Source organism: Harpia harpyja, chromosome 23 (assembly GCF_026419915.1).
Source record: "Harpia harpyja isolate bHarHar1 chromosome 23, bHarHar1 primary haplotype, whole genome shotgun sequence".
Lineage (NCBI taxonomy): Eukaryota > Metazoa > Chordata > Aves > Accipitriformes > Accipitridae > Harpia > Harpia harpyja.
Genome location: NC_068962.1, coordinates 2,809,169 through 2,823,886, shown reverse-complemented (window position 1 = coordinate 2,823,886; position 14,718 = coordinate 2,809,169). Strand labels below are relative to the sequence as shown.

At 39.1% G+C, this 14,718-nt stretch overlaps 1 protein-coding gene across 7 annotated transcripts in view; it reads right to left on the bottom strand.

Moving 5' to 3' along the window:
• ANKS1B (ankyrin repeat and sterile alpha motif domain containing 1B) overlaps positions 1 to 14,718 on the bottom strand; it is a 445,721-nt gene that overhangs the window by 215,966 nt on the left and 215,037 nt on the right. For all 7 annotated transcript variants that reach the window (XM_052774196.1, XM_052774198.1, XM_052774197.1 and 4 more), the window contains exons 13-14: positions 9,956 to 10,539; positions 7,970 to 8,042 (exon numbers count right to left, since the gene is read on the bottom strand). In XM_052774196.1, the coding sequence (XP_052630156.1) occupies positions 7,970 to 8,042; positions 9,956 to 10,539 (657 nt within the window). The remainder of the gene's footprint in view (positions 1 to 7,969; positions 8,043 to 9,955; positions 10,540 to 14,718) is intronic.

Here is a 14,718-nt window from a genome sequence, read left to right as displayed (position 1 = left end):
CCCTAATAACCTATTTGGATGCTTCACTACATTGCCTTTATAATTTTGTTCTGGGGAGAAGAGGATGAGATTCATTTCAGCTAGTTTTAGACAGCTACGTCTGAGGAGATCCTCTAGGCTCTCTTTATAGATACTTGTAGTGCCATTTCCCATGCTTCAGACATTTAGATATGATGAACAATACCGAAGAAGTGCCGGCTTATCTAACTCAGTATTAGTGGCTCAGATGTACTCAATGCAGCCTACACTGCAGAAGTCTGAATTTAGACATTAAGAATAAGATTCACCTGTCTGACCTACCATTATTTTCATCAAGCCCACGTTTCCTTAACTTGCTTACAAGAAAAACATGAGACAATGTCAAAACCTTAACTGAAGTCCAAATACTGGGCATCTACTGCTCCTTCCTTACCTACAAATTCTGCTATCTGCTCCTAGCAGGGAATTAGATTGCTTTGATAGGTTTGCTCTTGGCAAATCCATGTTGTCTCTTACTTACTTCTTTGCTATTTTCTAGCTACTTTAAGTAGTTTATCTGTCCAGTGACTTTTCCATGAACTGAAAATAATTCCCCACATTCTCCTTACTTTCCCCTTTTAAAGATAAGTTTTACATCATTCTCTTTTAGTCTGCTGGTACCTCATCCATTCTGCAAGAATTCTCACAGAAACCCACTAACAGATCTAAGTTTTTCAGACAGTTATATAACACAAAATGAAGTTCATTAAATCAATTTTAAGATACCTAACCTATATAACCTGTTCTTTCCTTATCTACAATTGAGATTCTCACCCTAGGATTAGCTGGGCACGTCACATGCTCACCAATGACCTTTTCAGTAAACACATGTGATAGAAAGTCATTGTACGTTTTTGCCTTCTCTGCACCTACTGTGAGCAGCTTTTCCTTTCCTGCAGTACCCCTCTTAGTGGCCAAAGATTTCTTTGTTCTTCTTCTCCCTATTAATGTACTAATATAATTATTTTATATGAAATCTTCATTTCTCTTGCTAGTTGCATCTCACTGAGTGCTTTGGCACTTCTGACTTGTCTCTACATGCATGTGTTATTCCACCATGCTTCGTAAATAGAGAAATTCTCCTCATCACGTCTAAGGCAAAAGAAAAGATGACAATTTAGCCAAGCTGGTCTTTTACAGTTTCTTTTCTTCACATTGGTGAAGCTTGTACTATGGTCTTTAGTAGTGTTTTGTTAAAGAACTGTCCTGGCTTCGGCTAGGATAGAGTTAATTTTCACAAGAAGCTGGGAAGGGACACAGCCAGGACAGCTGACCAAACTGGTCAAGGGGATATTCCATACCACATGACCTCACGCTCAGTACATAGACTGGGGGAGCTGGCCGGAGAAGGAGGAGGCATCGCAGCTCGGGAACAGGCTGAGCATCGGGTTCCGGGTGGTGAGCAATTGCGTCATGCCTCACTCGCTTTACATATTCTTTCATTAGTATTACTGTTATTATTATTATTCTCCTTGTGTTGTCTTATTAAACTGTCCTTGTCTCAACCCATGAGTTTTTACCTTTTTCTTCCAGTTCTCCTCCCCATCCCACCGGGGGTGGGGGAGGAGTGAGCGAGCAGCCGCGTGGTGCTTAGTTGCCAGCTGGGCCTAAACCGCAACAAGAACCCACAGATTTCTCTTTAACTTGCACCCTAAAGAGTTTTTAAAATAAATTCTCTGAATTTATTGACACTACCTTCTTGAGACTTTTTTTCCCTGGGCAGTCTGTCACTGTAATTTCTTTCCCAATAAGTGCCGTGGTAACTAAAATCTCCCATTACTATCAAGTCCAATGACTTTGGATACATACCAAGAACAACCATGTTCTTTCCTGGACACCAACAGATATTTAACAGCTCTAACTAATCCTATTTTCGAGATCTCAACTCAAAGCAACCATTATATATTTGAAATACAAGCCAACATTTCCTCCCTTCTTCCCTTCTTACTGAAGAAGTTGTCCTCTGCATGACTGGACTACTGGTGTAATATATAAGATAAACTCTCTACAATGCCAATTTTGTCATAATCTTCAATTAATTCTTGTCTATTCCTCATTAATTCTTCTGTTAATTCTTCTCTACTCCTCTTTCTTCTACCATTAGCATACAAACAGTTAAGATACCTGGCAAACTGACCCATGACTCTTTGTCTAGTCACTTCTTTAATCCTGTTTTAAATAATCCTGTCTTTCTCAGAGGTTAGACCTACGTCCAATTTGCATTATTTAAGATGAAGATTTTTTGTCCTTGCCACATGGTTCTTAACTTAAAGTTCTCTTCTCTCAGAATAGAAGCCACGTAGTTATATTTAGGGTGTATCTGACTGATGCTTGACTTGGACGTGAGAGGAGAGAAAATAATGTCTCTTGAATCTTCAACCTCTTTATCCACTGCCACAGAGCCTTATAAGCACTTTGGATTTGCTTAGGATCATTCTTGGCAGTATCATTAGTATTCTTTATCACACACCAGTGATCGGTAGAATCCTTTGCAACCTGGCAAATTTGGAATCTTGTGAAGAAACACGCCAGCCATAATGTAAGTGCCAGGTGGTGCAGATGTCTCCACCTTGAGCAGAAGGTCACTAGCCAGCACCATCTTTTATTTCCTCTTGGTAACAGAGGTTTTGTACTCTGTGGGCTAGTGGGGGGGGGGGGGGGTGTTGTTTTGGGGATTTTTGGGGGGTTGGTTTGGTTTTTTTGTGGGTTTTTTTTTTGTTGTTGTTGGGTTTTTTTGGTTTTTGGTTTGGTTTGGTTTTTTAAATCATTGAGATTAGTTCTTACTTGCTCCCTGGTCAGCACTCCTGTTTTTGATTTCAGCAGTAAGCTATTCAGATGTTGAATGCTACATGCCCTCAGAGAACATTGGCAGCCATCTTCCCCTCTGTAGTTTCAAGTTTACTCCTCCAGTACCTGTACTGCTACCAAACTCAAAGCTCTGCTTTAATTTTTTTTGTTTCTAAATGCATGCTGCGGATGAAGTCCTCGCAACCATACTCAGCTGGTTTTGATTCTCTCCTTTCACTGCTCCTCTAATTGCTTCTTAAGAGATTCCCCTGGAGATCTAAAAGAAGTCTTTCCAGATTTCACCAGTAGGAAAATATAGGCCAAAGTTCCTGTAAATCCATTCAAGGATTTCATCACAAGATGTCATCATTGTCTAATTTTAAATATAGCTATTGAATTATCAGTGTATGATATATTTCCTCTCAAATATTTTTCACTGAGCATGAGATACTATGTAGGATAAAAAGCTCTTCATGCCTGGTAGATTAAGAATATTTGTGCTTGAATTTAATATATTTTTGTTTTTACTAACAGTTCATAAAAACACAGAAGTATTATATGATGTACAAGACTAAATAAATACTAAAATGAAGGATTCCATATCAAGCTACATTTGGTCTTCAGTATTAGCAGAAATTTTACTGTTTGCTAAAAAGTTATTAGGCAAGAAAAGTGAAGTTTCCTGAATATACTGCTCAATAATCTAGATTTTTTCAGTTCAACCCTAAGAGAAATCTCTTTGACTTGTACACTCTGAACATTAAATACATTATTTTTAATCTCTACTGGATAATCTTTTTTACACATATATTCAATTAAAACTAACAAAACTCATATTTATATATAAACTGACGAAGTATTTCAAAATGGTATTACTTGATACCATACTAGTTAATTTTTATTCCTAAGCAAAAGCCAGATCTTTACATTTGGCTGCGTTATGCTTGGCACAGAGCCAGGAAGGAGAAGGGAGAAGGTGAACGAGAAGTTCTGGGATGGAATTTAGGTCCTCAGTACTCCAACGCTTGGACAGATAAAACCCTAAGTAAAACACATAGGGATTCAGACAATCCTAGCATCTGTAAGTAAGTAGAGAGGGGCTATGTAAGGCACCTCTGAGGAACGCCGAGGCACCTTAGACGCTTCTTGCCAATAAACTATAGGAGCTTAAATAGAAGAAGCACACACACAAAAAGTTGATTTGCTGCAGAAAACTTCAAAGCAACCCCTTCACTGGGGCCAAAGACCTATCAAAAAAATCTCTTAGGTTGTATTATCAGTAGAGAAAAACTTGTGTATTGCCTTGTGGTAGTTAATAAGTGGTAATTAACACAAGCCAAAATCTTAAGTCAAGTAAAACCTGTTGTTAAATATATAAATATCACTGCAACAAGTCTCCGCTTGATTGGTTACTCCAGTCTAATGGTGAGAAATAAAGACTCCTTATTTTCTGCTAGATAACCCTATTATTTTGTTAATAAAACAATAAGAATATACTTGAAATATAACATGTTTGGTCTAATGCATTTAATGCATTCGATATTATAATAGTTCCCTTTGCTGCCTAATCTGTGTTTGACTGAACCTGGAAAAGGCATAAAGGAATGAAAAGTAGAAAACATACATGTGAACCTGCATATACACCAGCTCTATAGCAAAGAAACGTCTTTAGTCCAGTCTGTATGTACGGCAAAATTGACTTAATTTAAAGAAAAGTAGTTGTATTTTGATTAACAGTACATAGCTTGATTTCTTCATTAAGAGCAAAACCAGATTATCATTCTAAACTAGCTAAAGACCATTAAGAATTGACATAAAAGAAAAAAAGTGTTGGTTTGCAGGAAGCTGCACAACGAATAGAAAAAAAGTTGGGACTCAGAGTCCCCTCTGGGAAAAGAAGAAGTGAAGAAAAGAGTGGATCTCCTGCCAACTGAAAGAGCTGAAGAACCAAATGCCACATTTGAATGCCAAGAAAAATAATGCATGCAGAAGCCACAAAATGGCTGATGACAAGAGTTTGAGATATTTTCTGATCTTAAAAGAAAAAAGTAGAAAAAGCAAAGCAGTGATCAGTCATAGGAAGGGAAAGAGTAGTGCTTATACATCACTAAGTTATGCAAATTTGCGTACGCACACTTGCTTTTGTCTCATTTTCATAGCTCTTACTTGCTGTGCACCTTAATGGATGCCTGATGTTGCATTTGGTGCCTGTGTACTACTGTGGTGGGTTGGCTCTGCCTGGATGCAGGTACCCACCGAAGCCGCTCTATCGTGCCCCCCCTCAGGTGGACAGGGGAGAGAAAATATAATGAAAGGCTCATGAATCGAGATAAGGACAGGGAGAGATCACTCACCAATTACTGTCACGGGCAAAACAGACTTGACCTGGGCAAATTAGTTTAATTTACTACCAATCAAATCAGAGTAGGAGAAGGAGAAATAAACCCAAACCTTAAAACACCTTCCCCCCACCCTTCCCTTCTTCCCGGGCTTAACGTCACTCCCGAATTGTCGTGAGTCCTTCCCACGGGCTGCAGTTCTTCCCGAACTGCTCCAGCGTGGGTCCCTTCCATGGGCTGCAGTCCTTCAGGCACAGACTGCTCCAGCGCGGGTCCCCCGCAGGGTCACAAGTCCTGCCAGCAAACCTGCTCCAGCGTGGGCTCCTCTCTCCACGGGGCCACAGGGCATCTGCTCCCCCATGGACCTCCCCGGGCTGCAGGTGGAGATCTGCTCCACCGTGGACCTCCCTGGGCTGCAGGGGGACAGCCTGCCTCACCATGGTCTTCCTCACAGGCTGCAGAGGAATCTCTGCTCCGGCGCCTGGAGCACCTCCTCCCCTCCTTCTGCACTGACCTGGGGGTCTGCAGAATTGTTTCTCTCACATATTCTCATTCTTCTCTCCTGGCTGCGGTTTCTGTTCCACAGCAGCTATTCCCCCTTCTTAACTATGTTCTCCAGAGGCACTACCACCACCGCTGATGGGCTTGGCCTTGGTTGGCGGCGGGTCCGACTTGGAGCCAGCTGGCATTGGCTCTATCAGACACAGGGGAATCTTCTAGCAGCTTCTCACAGAGGCCACCCCTGTGCCCCACCCGATACCAAAACCTTGCCATGCAAACCCAATACATTCCACCCCTCGCCTCTGTGAATCACATATTTAAGAATTGTCATTAAAATCCACATTCATCACACAGTCTTCACAAACTTCACTCACATCACCAGAAAAAAGATTCCCACACCAAAACCGTCATTACAACACCGAATGAAAGTGGACAATTTACACACAATCCACCCCTTGTCTCTTCACCACAATTACAACAATCGAAATTCCCCACAATCATCCCGATCTCTAACATTGTTCAGTCCATGTTTTGCCTGTTACCTCTCCCAATTACTCTCCTTATCTCAAATTCCTGGATCCCTCCATTGGGCACCAAAAAGGACTTTGGGGGGTTGACCCTGGCTGGACACCAGATGCCCACCAAGCCGCTCTATCACTCCCTTCCTCAGCAGGATGGGGAGGGGAGAAAGTGAGATGGGAAAAAAAACCCCTCATGGGTCAAGATAAAGGCAGTTTAATAAAGCAAAAGCAAAGGCCATGTGTGGAACCAAAGGAAAACAAAATATTTACCCTCTACTTCCCATCAGCAGGTGATGTGCAGCCACTTCCCGGGAAGCAGGGCTTCAGTGTACATAGCGGTTGCTCCAGAAGACAAACGTCATAATAACAAATGCCCCCCCCCCCTTTCTCTTAGCTTTTAATGTTGAGCAGACGTCCTATGGTCTGGACTATCCCTTTGGTCAGTTTGGGTCAGCTGTCCTGGCTGTGTCCCCTCCCAAAATCTTGCCCACCCCCAGCCTGCTGGTGAGGGGGAACGTTGGAGAGGCAGCCTTGATGCTGCGCGAGTAGCCAAAACGCTGGTGTGTTACCAACACCTTTCCAGTTACCGCTACAGAGCACAGCACTATGAGGGCTGCTGCGGGGAAAATTAACTCCATCTCAGCCAGAGCCAGTACAACTACCATGATAAAAATAGTAAGCAGCAAATCCTGAATTACTTATAATATCTTCGGAGATTATTAACTATCTCCTAACCTAGAGCTTCTCTATGAATAATTCTCCTTTTCAACACTGCAAGTTTCAGAAAGAACAAAGTAGCCTGCCAGGACAACATGCCTAGCACTTTTCATAATACTGACCCTTACTCCTTTAGAAAAAAATAATCTGAATCTGCTTGTTTGATCCGCAATTATATTTGTATTCACTGCAGTTATTTTCCCTTTTTCCTAGATTCCCTTCTCACTGTCCAGCTACTGTTAAAATAGCTGTGTCAACTCTAATTGGTAAGACGTGGTTTTGTCCTGTACAGGTACAATGCTCCGTGAAATGGACGGTTGTTAAAATACTTTTCTTTTTAAATTTTAAGCGATAAGGTACATAGTCTCCTGCCCAATACATAAACCCAAGTAACTGCATGCAATTGCTAGCAGGGATGTATCAGTACAGGTGAGCTGACATAGCTTTGCCTCAAGACCAAATTATTCGGACATACAACTCAGTTTTCCTTCCATGTGTTAGGAAAAAGACATAGTAAAATACTTCCAAAATTCTTACTAACACAGTTGTACAGGTTTATGCTGACAAACCAAGAGGCTAGTCATGACTTAGAGTTCTTAGAATTCACCATGGTAGGGGAGGTTTGCAGATTTTCCCATCATTGCTAACACCAGTCACTGGCTGTCAGCAACATTTTCAGCCTTGTGCCAAATATTTGCTCAAAGCAGCATTAGATAATATAATGCTTTAAAAAGTGTCAGGAGCTATTGGATATACTCAGGGTCCCATCATTCCAAACAAAAACTCAGCTAAAAAAAGATTGAAAAATATCCCCCTAGTAGAAAGGCTTCAGTACAAAGACATTAATGGAATATTTTTTCTGGTAAGATTTCAAAACAACATTAATGACTCCAATATGCTATTTAAAGTAACAGCTCCAGGATACTGGGCCTAATGCATCTCTAACAGTAAACAACATTGATTCTGTTCATGGTTATTCAAATACCTACAAATTATTTCAACACAGTGGGTTAGTTAGCAATATCTTATCCACAGTTTCCCTATAGACATTTAAGTCAAAATTAAACAACAGTTGTTTTTCCTTACTTGTAGTGTGATCATTCATCTCCCCCAGTCCAGTATTAATTCCAGCATCTATTGAACTCATGATTTTATCAATCTACAAAAGAGAGAACAGTGAAAACAATTGATGGGCCCCATCTTTGTTACTTTATTTTAGTTTTGCATGCATAAATTTCTGGCATTACTACTCTCATTATGAAAATAACAATCAAAATTGCAAAGTGCAGAAATCAAAAGGTAGACAATTAATTTCTCCACTGATTTTTATTTTGCAACATTTCTATGGTAGCAAAAGCTAAAGCTTGAGACTAGTATTTCTTTGTCTACAGTACAGTTCCTTTCATACTGACAACTCTGGTCATCTAGGTATAACCACTAGAGGTCCATTTAAGCAGTAATATTAACACATAAGAATATTGCTTTGTGTGTTATAAAGTACTAAAGCAATTGTTCAATTAAGATTTCCTGAGAATTTCCTAGCTCCCTTTTTTCCATCTGCCCCAAGGCCAGTGAATAGGTATGAAACAGCTGTGTCCCCACATACCGCAGAATGGTATTGTTTGTGAAGCACTACATTGATCCCAAAACTCATTTGCACATTGCTAAATTACATTGAACTTACTATGTCAACACTATTATACCTATTTTATTTGCCATAAGAACAGGACAAAACAAAAAGTGAATCAAAAGGCTGGTGGTGTCTAAGGATGCAGACACAGTGAACCAGGTTTTACTGAGCTTAATATTAGGACTATTAGGAAAACTGTCTCCTTTTTAAAAACTATGTATTAGTCACTGGTGACAGAAGAAAAATCTGGGAATTATGTCAGCATCTGCAGATTTAAAATTCATAACTTTTTTTTTTAAATAAACTACATTTTTCTTACTCTTAAGAACAATCAAACCTTGCTGTCCCCCTAAAAAAGCAAACTTGGACCTGACTGGTATCAATATTTCATAACAATATATCCAAGTTATTGAGATCAAAACCTGATCTTAAGCATCTTTCCACTGAGAAAGTATCTCCTTTACAACAACAACTACCTTTGGATGCCCTGTGAAACCCAACATTTAGATAAGCTGGAAACTATTTTCTACAAAAATAACCAATCACACAAACAAGCTCTGGGCTCTTTCTGAAATAAAATAGCACTCTGGAGATATATACATTTCCCCATAGCAGTTGTTTTAAAGGGAAATTCTTGCTTCTCTGTAATAGCAGTAAAGATCTAAACATTTCCCACTCTTAATTTACCTCAGTAAGATAGGAACTTTTGTGTCTATGAAGAATCATTTACATTTTTGAAATTTAGCACAGGAGAAAAAAAAATTAAAAATAAGGTGTCTAAAAATTATTTTAAATCTAGTTCTAAAACTAAAATAAAATCTCTTGTATGAGCAAGCATGTGTACTACAAACTCAGTGTGGACATTTCTTTTAATAGTCCCGAATTCATCGTAGCTATAAGTGTATTCCCACTTCACACAAGAGTCAGGTATATGCCAAGCATTCTGTGCACAGGCTACATACCAGTTAGAGGATATACGTTAGATAGGGAGTGTTTGTAGAATGCATAATCAACCTAAAAATCTTAGACTCTCCATTCCTGCCCTTTTATCTCTTGCTGGCAGGCATTGCCGTAGTGGGAAATAATTAGCAAATATGTAAATAATGGGCATAGCTACTACGAATTTTACCAATTTTATTAGTGTCAGTGGCTAGGGCTTTAGTAGAAAATAATTTCAATGTCACGACAAATTGTAGAATTACTTCTGGTTAACTTCATTCGCTATAGAAACAATAGACTTCATTAAACGTGCAGCATTTTGAACAGAAATGCATGGCATTTTGTGCCAGCTGTCAAACTACCATGCATTACACTATGACATATTCTCTGAGGATTTGCAGTGTGGAAGATTCACTTTTTATTTTATGTCTGAAACTGAAAACAATAACAGCATTTTCACAACACCATATGTTTGCTCGTACTTAAAAACGAACAAAACTTACTTCTTCCCATTCTGATGTAAAGGAAGGTGTTCTCTCTGAATTCCCTTTGGAGCACTGTTGGTTTGGTGTGGGTTCACTCCAGTTGCTTCTTGCTTTTTTGTCATTTGGTGGATGGGTGATAAGATTAGAATCAGATTTTGAAACATTTTTGCACAAATGCATTTCAAGCAAAGTCTTTGGTAACGACCGTATTCTCCCAAGTGTGCACGCTCGCTCCACAAATCCCCCAGCGGTAATAACCCACTGTTCACTTATCCTTGCTGACGTGCCAACCAACGTATGATTTTCGACTGGTTTAGTTTTAGTATGAAATATGGTTCTGTTTACAACTGGTGGTTTTTTTTTCTTAACAGGAGGATCAGCGTTGCTTTCTTTCCGTAGCTGTATCTGCTGCACCGTGCCCTTGCTCAAAGTGCTTTTCTCCAGTGGGCCACCGCACCGGTTTGCTTTGCTGTACAGCTGGAGTGGGTTTTCGGGTGGGTCACACACAGGTGATGATCCATGAAGTAAACCTGCAAACTGTTCAGCGGGGTGTCCTTCAGGAAGCTCACTTTCAGTGGATGTTTCTCCCTGGCAAAGACACTCTGAAATGAGAGAGTACCTTGTAAAAAAACCAGGGCGATAAAATACCACAAACAGCAAAACCTTTACTCTCCTCAAAATGACTTTGGTATGCTGCTTGGTTCTTTCTTCTGTACAGAAACAAAAGACGCTTACGCCATGAATTGATTTATTAGTCTCTTAAAAAACAATTCTGTCCCTAAACTTGACTATTTTATCCTGAGTGGTTGAAAAACAGCTGAAAACACTCAGTGCTACACATAAATTCCAGGAAAAAACAAATCTATAAAATAAAATAGGTCATTGCTATTCCATCAACTTGATGGTGTCTCTTAATTTGTTATTGAGTTGAAATGTGTACAAATTATACAGTTTACTATGATGAATTAGCTAGTTAGTTTGTAGGTAGTAAAACACATGAAGAACCAGTATTGTCAGGAGTATTGTTAGTAACTTTTCTTTTTATAGTCATTATAATAATAGTGAATTTCCACTATGATGCCTTTTTACTGACAGTCTCTAAAGACTAGATCTGAGCATTGTTTTTATTTCTGGGAACTTTCGAGAATAGATTCAGAGTAATAGTAACCACTGAAAAAAATGAATAGGAAATCAAGACTTTTAGAAACAAGTTTTATATGCAATTTAACACACACACAAAAAAGAATCTACAGAAAAAAAAGTACTTTTTGGCACAGTTCAGAGTGGATTATTAAAAATTTATAGCTCTTTTTATGTCTGTGGCTGTAAGGACTAGGAGAAAAAAAAAAAAAAAAAAAAAAGATACTTTTTCTACCTGTGCTGCCTCATTTAAAGTGTTGGTGTGTGTAGCAGAACTCTATCCACACAGCATTAAGTTAGTATATTCTACTCAGAATAACTGTGTTTCCACTAACAGTCACATCTCTATAACTACTTCATTAAAGATAAATACATTCATCTCATTCCTGCTAGAAATTGTATGTTCATATGCAGACTCTAACTGTAGGACTGTACGTACAGCACTAGCTACCAGAAGGAATCAAACATAGCATCGCGTCATAATTTGGAAAGAAACTGAGCAGTTTCCTCCTATTTGATAAAATATCTGCTTGTAAAAAACCCCCACAAATCTCAAAATATCACTTCTAAAAGGAGGCAGTATTTGATTATATGAATGATAGAAGAAGGATTTTGGTGTGTACTTCAAAACACCATCAGCTTTTTTACTAGTCAGCAGCTTAAAAATGTAAAATTACATGTTTTTCTTATTTGTTAAAGTATCACGATAAAATTCTAATCAAGATTAGGAGTGCAACCTAGAAAAATCTACTTTTCTTCTTTGGGAAACAACTGACTAGAATATACACTTAAGCCATTTTGCAGCTAAAAAGATGTGGGGTGTTATGGCAAAAGGTTGAATGTGGGACGTGACAGAGCTTCAGGAATCAATAACACCAGAAAAGTGCGTTTGGGGGAAAAAAGCAGGGGACGAGAAGGACACAGGACATTCCCACTTTCTTTGATTTCTGAAAGTTGCTGAATTAACTGTATATCTGCAAATTTGAAGGTGAATTTAAAATGAAAATAAGTGATGCAAACAATGATTGACTCTGGTGTTTTTCTCTTGCATGAAAAACTCAGTAGCTGGGATTCCACACCAGATTGTGACATCTCATTTTACATATCTACAGGGGTAAGAAGTACGTAAACTCCCACCATAGTCAGAGATCAGATTGATAAAGTCAGTGGATCCTGGAGAGTGACGCTGCTCACTGGATGTTGTGGCTGGTCAGGTGAATCACTCCCTGTACTCCGCTAACTGTATTGACTAGACTGCCAATGACTATAAGGGGAGACAGCATCCAGTTTGTGTTCAGATACCTACATTTAGATGTCTTAATCACGAACTGAATCCTATTCTGCTGTTCCAGAGATGTGTTTTACAGCTATCTATTGAACTCATTTAAGAGAGAAACGTTTTTGTCAGGACAAAGTAAGAAAGAAGAATAAATCAGGAAAAAGAAAAGCTTAGACATCTGGATTGCAAGGATTTCACTAATATCTACATTATCTTCACTAATGTCTTTGCTACATCTACACTACTAAATAAAACCAGCCAACAACTATTGGGATCTAAGGGAATTACTAGGCTCACATCCTTCAAGCTAAACTCTCCTGCTTCTCAAGACAGAGCTGGCCCATCCAAACAATTACCGGGAACGGTCTCTGGCCTCAGCTAAAACTTGTGCTGTGTCTGGGTGCTGCCTGGGTGGGTACCATTCAGTACTGGCCAAACCTTGCCAAAACCCACACACCAGTCTAACAGTACAGACTGCCAAGCACCAGTGTTGTCTCGTGCCCTGATTTGTTCAATTTACTGCCGTAAACAAAAGACGTTGTTTCTGAGAACTCCCATTCCTCTGTGGTCACTAAATAGATGTAGTGACCACTAGAAAGTGTGTGTGTGTGCGCGCGCATCTCACTTTCTAGCAGCAATGCAGTGACAACATATCGAAACATTACTTTTGGTTATTGTTAGTTGAAGTGGCAGCAGTTTGCAATGTATTCAGAGACTCTGAGTATATTGTATGAACATTTTCAGCTTGATCTTTCAGTACAGTTATTGTATTGTGCATATATAAGTATATATATTCTACTGTAGGTATAACTTTCTTCTTTAAAATACCTACACGAACACTTTAAGGAAGCCAGGAAAGATGAAAACAAAGGTTGCCTGTGCAACCTCTAGTCTTCTTATGTGTTAGCAGCACTGTATTTCACTTTTTATATGATCATCTACTATTCTTCAAAAAACCACTGCCCGTTTCATTTAGTGTTCAGAATGAAGTTTGCTCAGTGAAGGAGAAGGTCTTCAACATTTTATATTCTCCTTGTTTAAAAAAAGTGGTCCTATTACCTATTTACTGCACAGCATTCAAATTCTTTGAATATCAAGTTATTCAGCAGCTCCTCAGATTTTTTATGATGCCCATTATCTAAGGGGTTCACAAATATGAACACACATATCTAGGGTGAGGCTGTAATGTGATAACATCCTAATTTGATAAATGGGAGATAAGGCACAAGTAGATAATGCTGAAAATGTCCAAAAATTTTGGGCATCCAATTTGAAATTCTTTAAGATTTGCTTTGTTCAGAGTACTTAATATTGTATAACACAGAATATTTTCAAAGCACAGTTGTTATTGACTTCAGTAGTTCTATAGGTCAGACCTCTAATGTCTCAAATTCAGCATTCGAAAAAACATGGAACCCTGTTAATGACTGCTTGGATAAAGTTTGGTCTGTCTCGATCAGCATAACAAAAGCTCTGGCAGAGATAGAGCATTGTCTGTGCGGTGTTCAGCTGCCTCAGCTGTCAGCTCGTTTCTTTGATACCTTTTGCTTTAACCAAGAGCTTTGTTAATTATACGACAAAGGAAGCACAGATCTCATAGCTATGCCTTCTTCACCCCATGATTTTGAGCAATGCGAACCACATGTATATTGGGCAATGAAGAAGACTGGGGTTGTCAGGAAAGAAAAAGTATGTGGTCATGATAAAGGTTAAGAAGCGAGCACCATTGCAAGCAGCAAGAAGCAAGTGCATGCTGCACTGCAGCCCTACAACAGGTTATCCAGAGGGGTGACATCTCCATCCTTGGAGGTTTTAAGACCTGGCTAGGAAAAGTCAGGTCTGCTCTGATGATGACAGTCCTGCTCCAAACAGGAAGATGGACTAGATGACCTCCAGACCTCTCTTCCAACCACCACCTCAATGATCCAATTATAATTCTGAATTTTTTGACTTTTGAATTGATAACTGTTAAGTCTGATGCTCTTTTAATACGGATTTGTATTATTATTTCAGTTTCCTAATGCAGTTAATGCTTAATACTTTTACGTTCAGAGAATAATGAGAGTACAGAGACGGACTATACCACTGCTTTGAACAGTATGGTAGCCTACCACTCACTGTATTGTTCTAAAGAAATCATAGAAGGAAAAAAATAATCCATGCAATAGATAGTCATAAAATAATTTGCCAGAGTACGCTTTTCTTTCTTATTCCAAGTCAGTATTTGTTGACCTAAGACCTGAAGCATGAGATATTACATAACCTCTTCAAACTGCGCCATATCTAAAACTGCAACTACATGTCTTCATTGCTCAGGTGAGCATCCAAGATCTCAGTCTCAAGAACTTAAAGTATGAAAAAC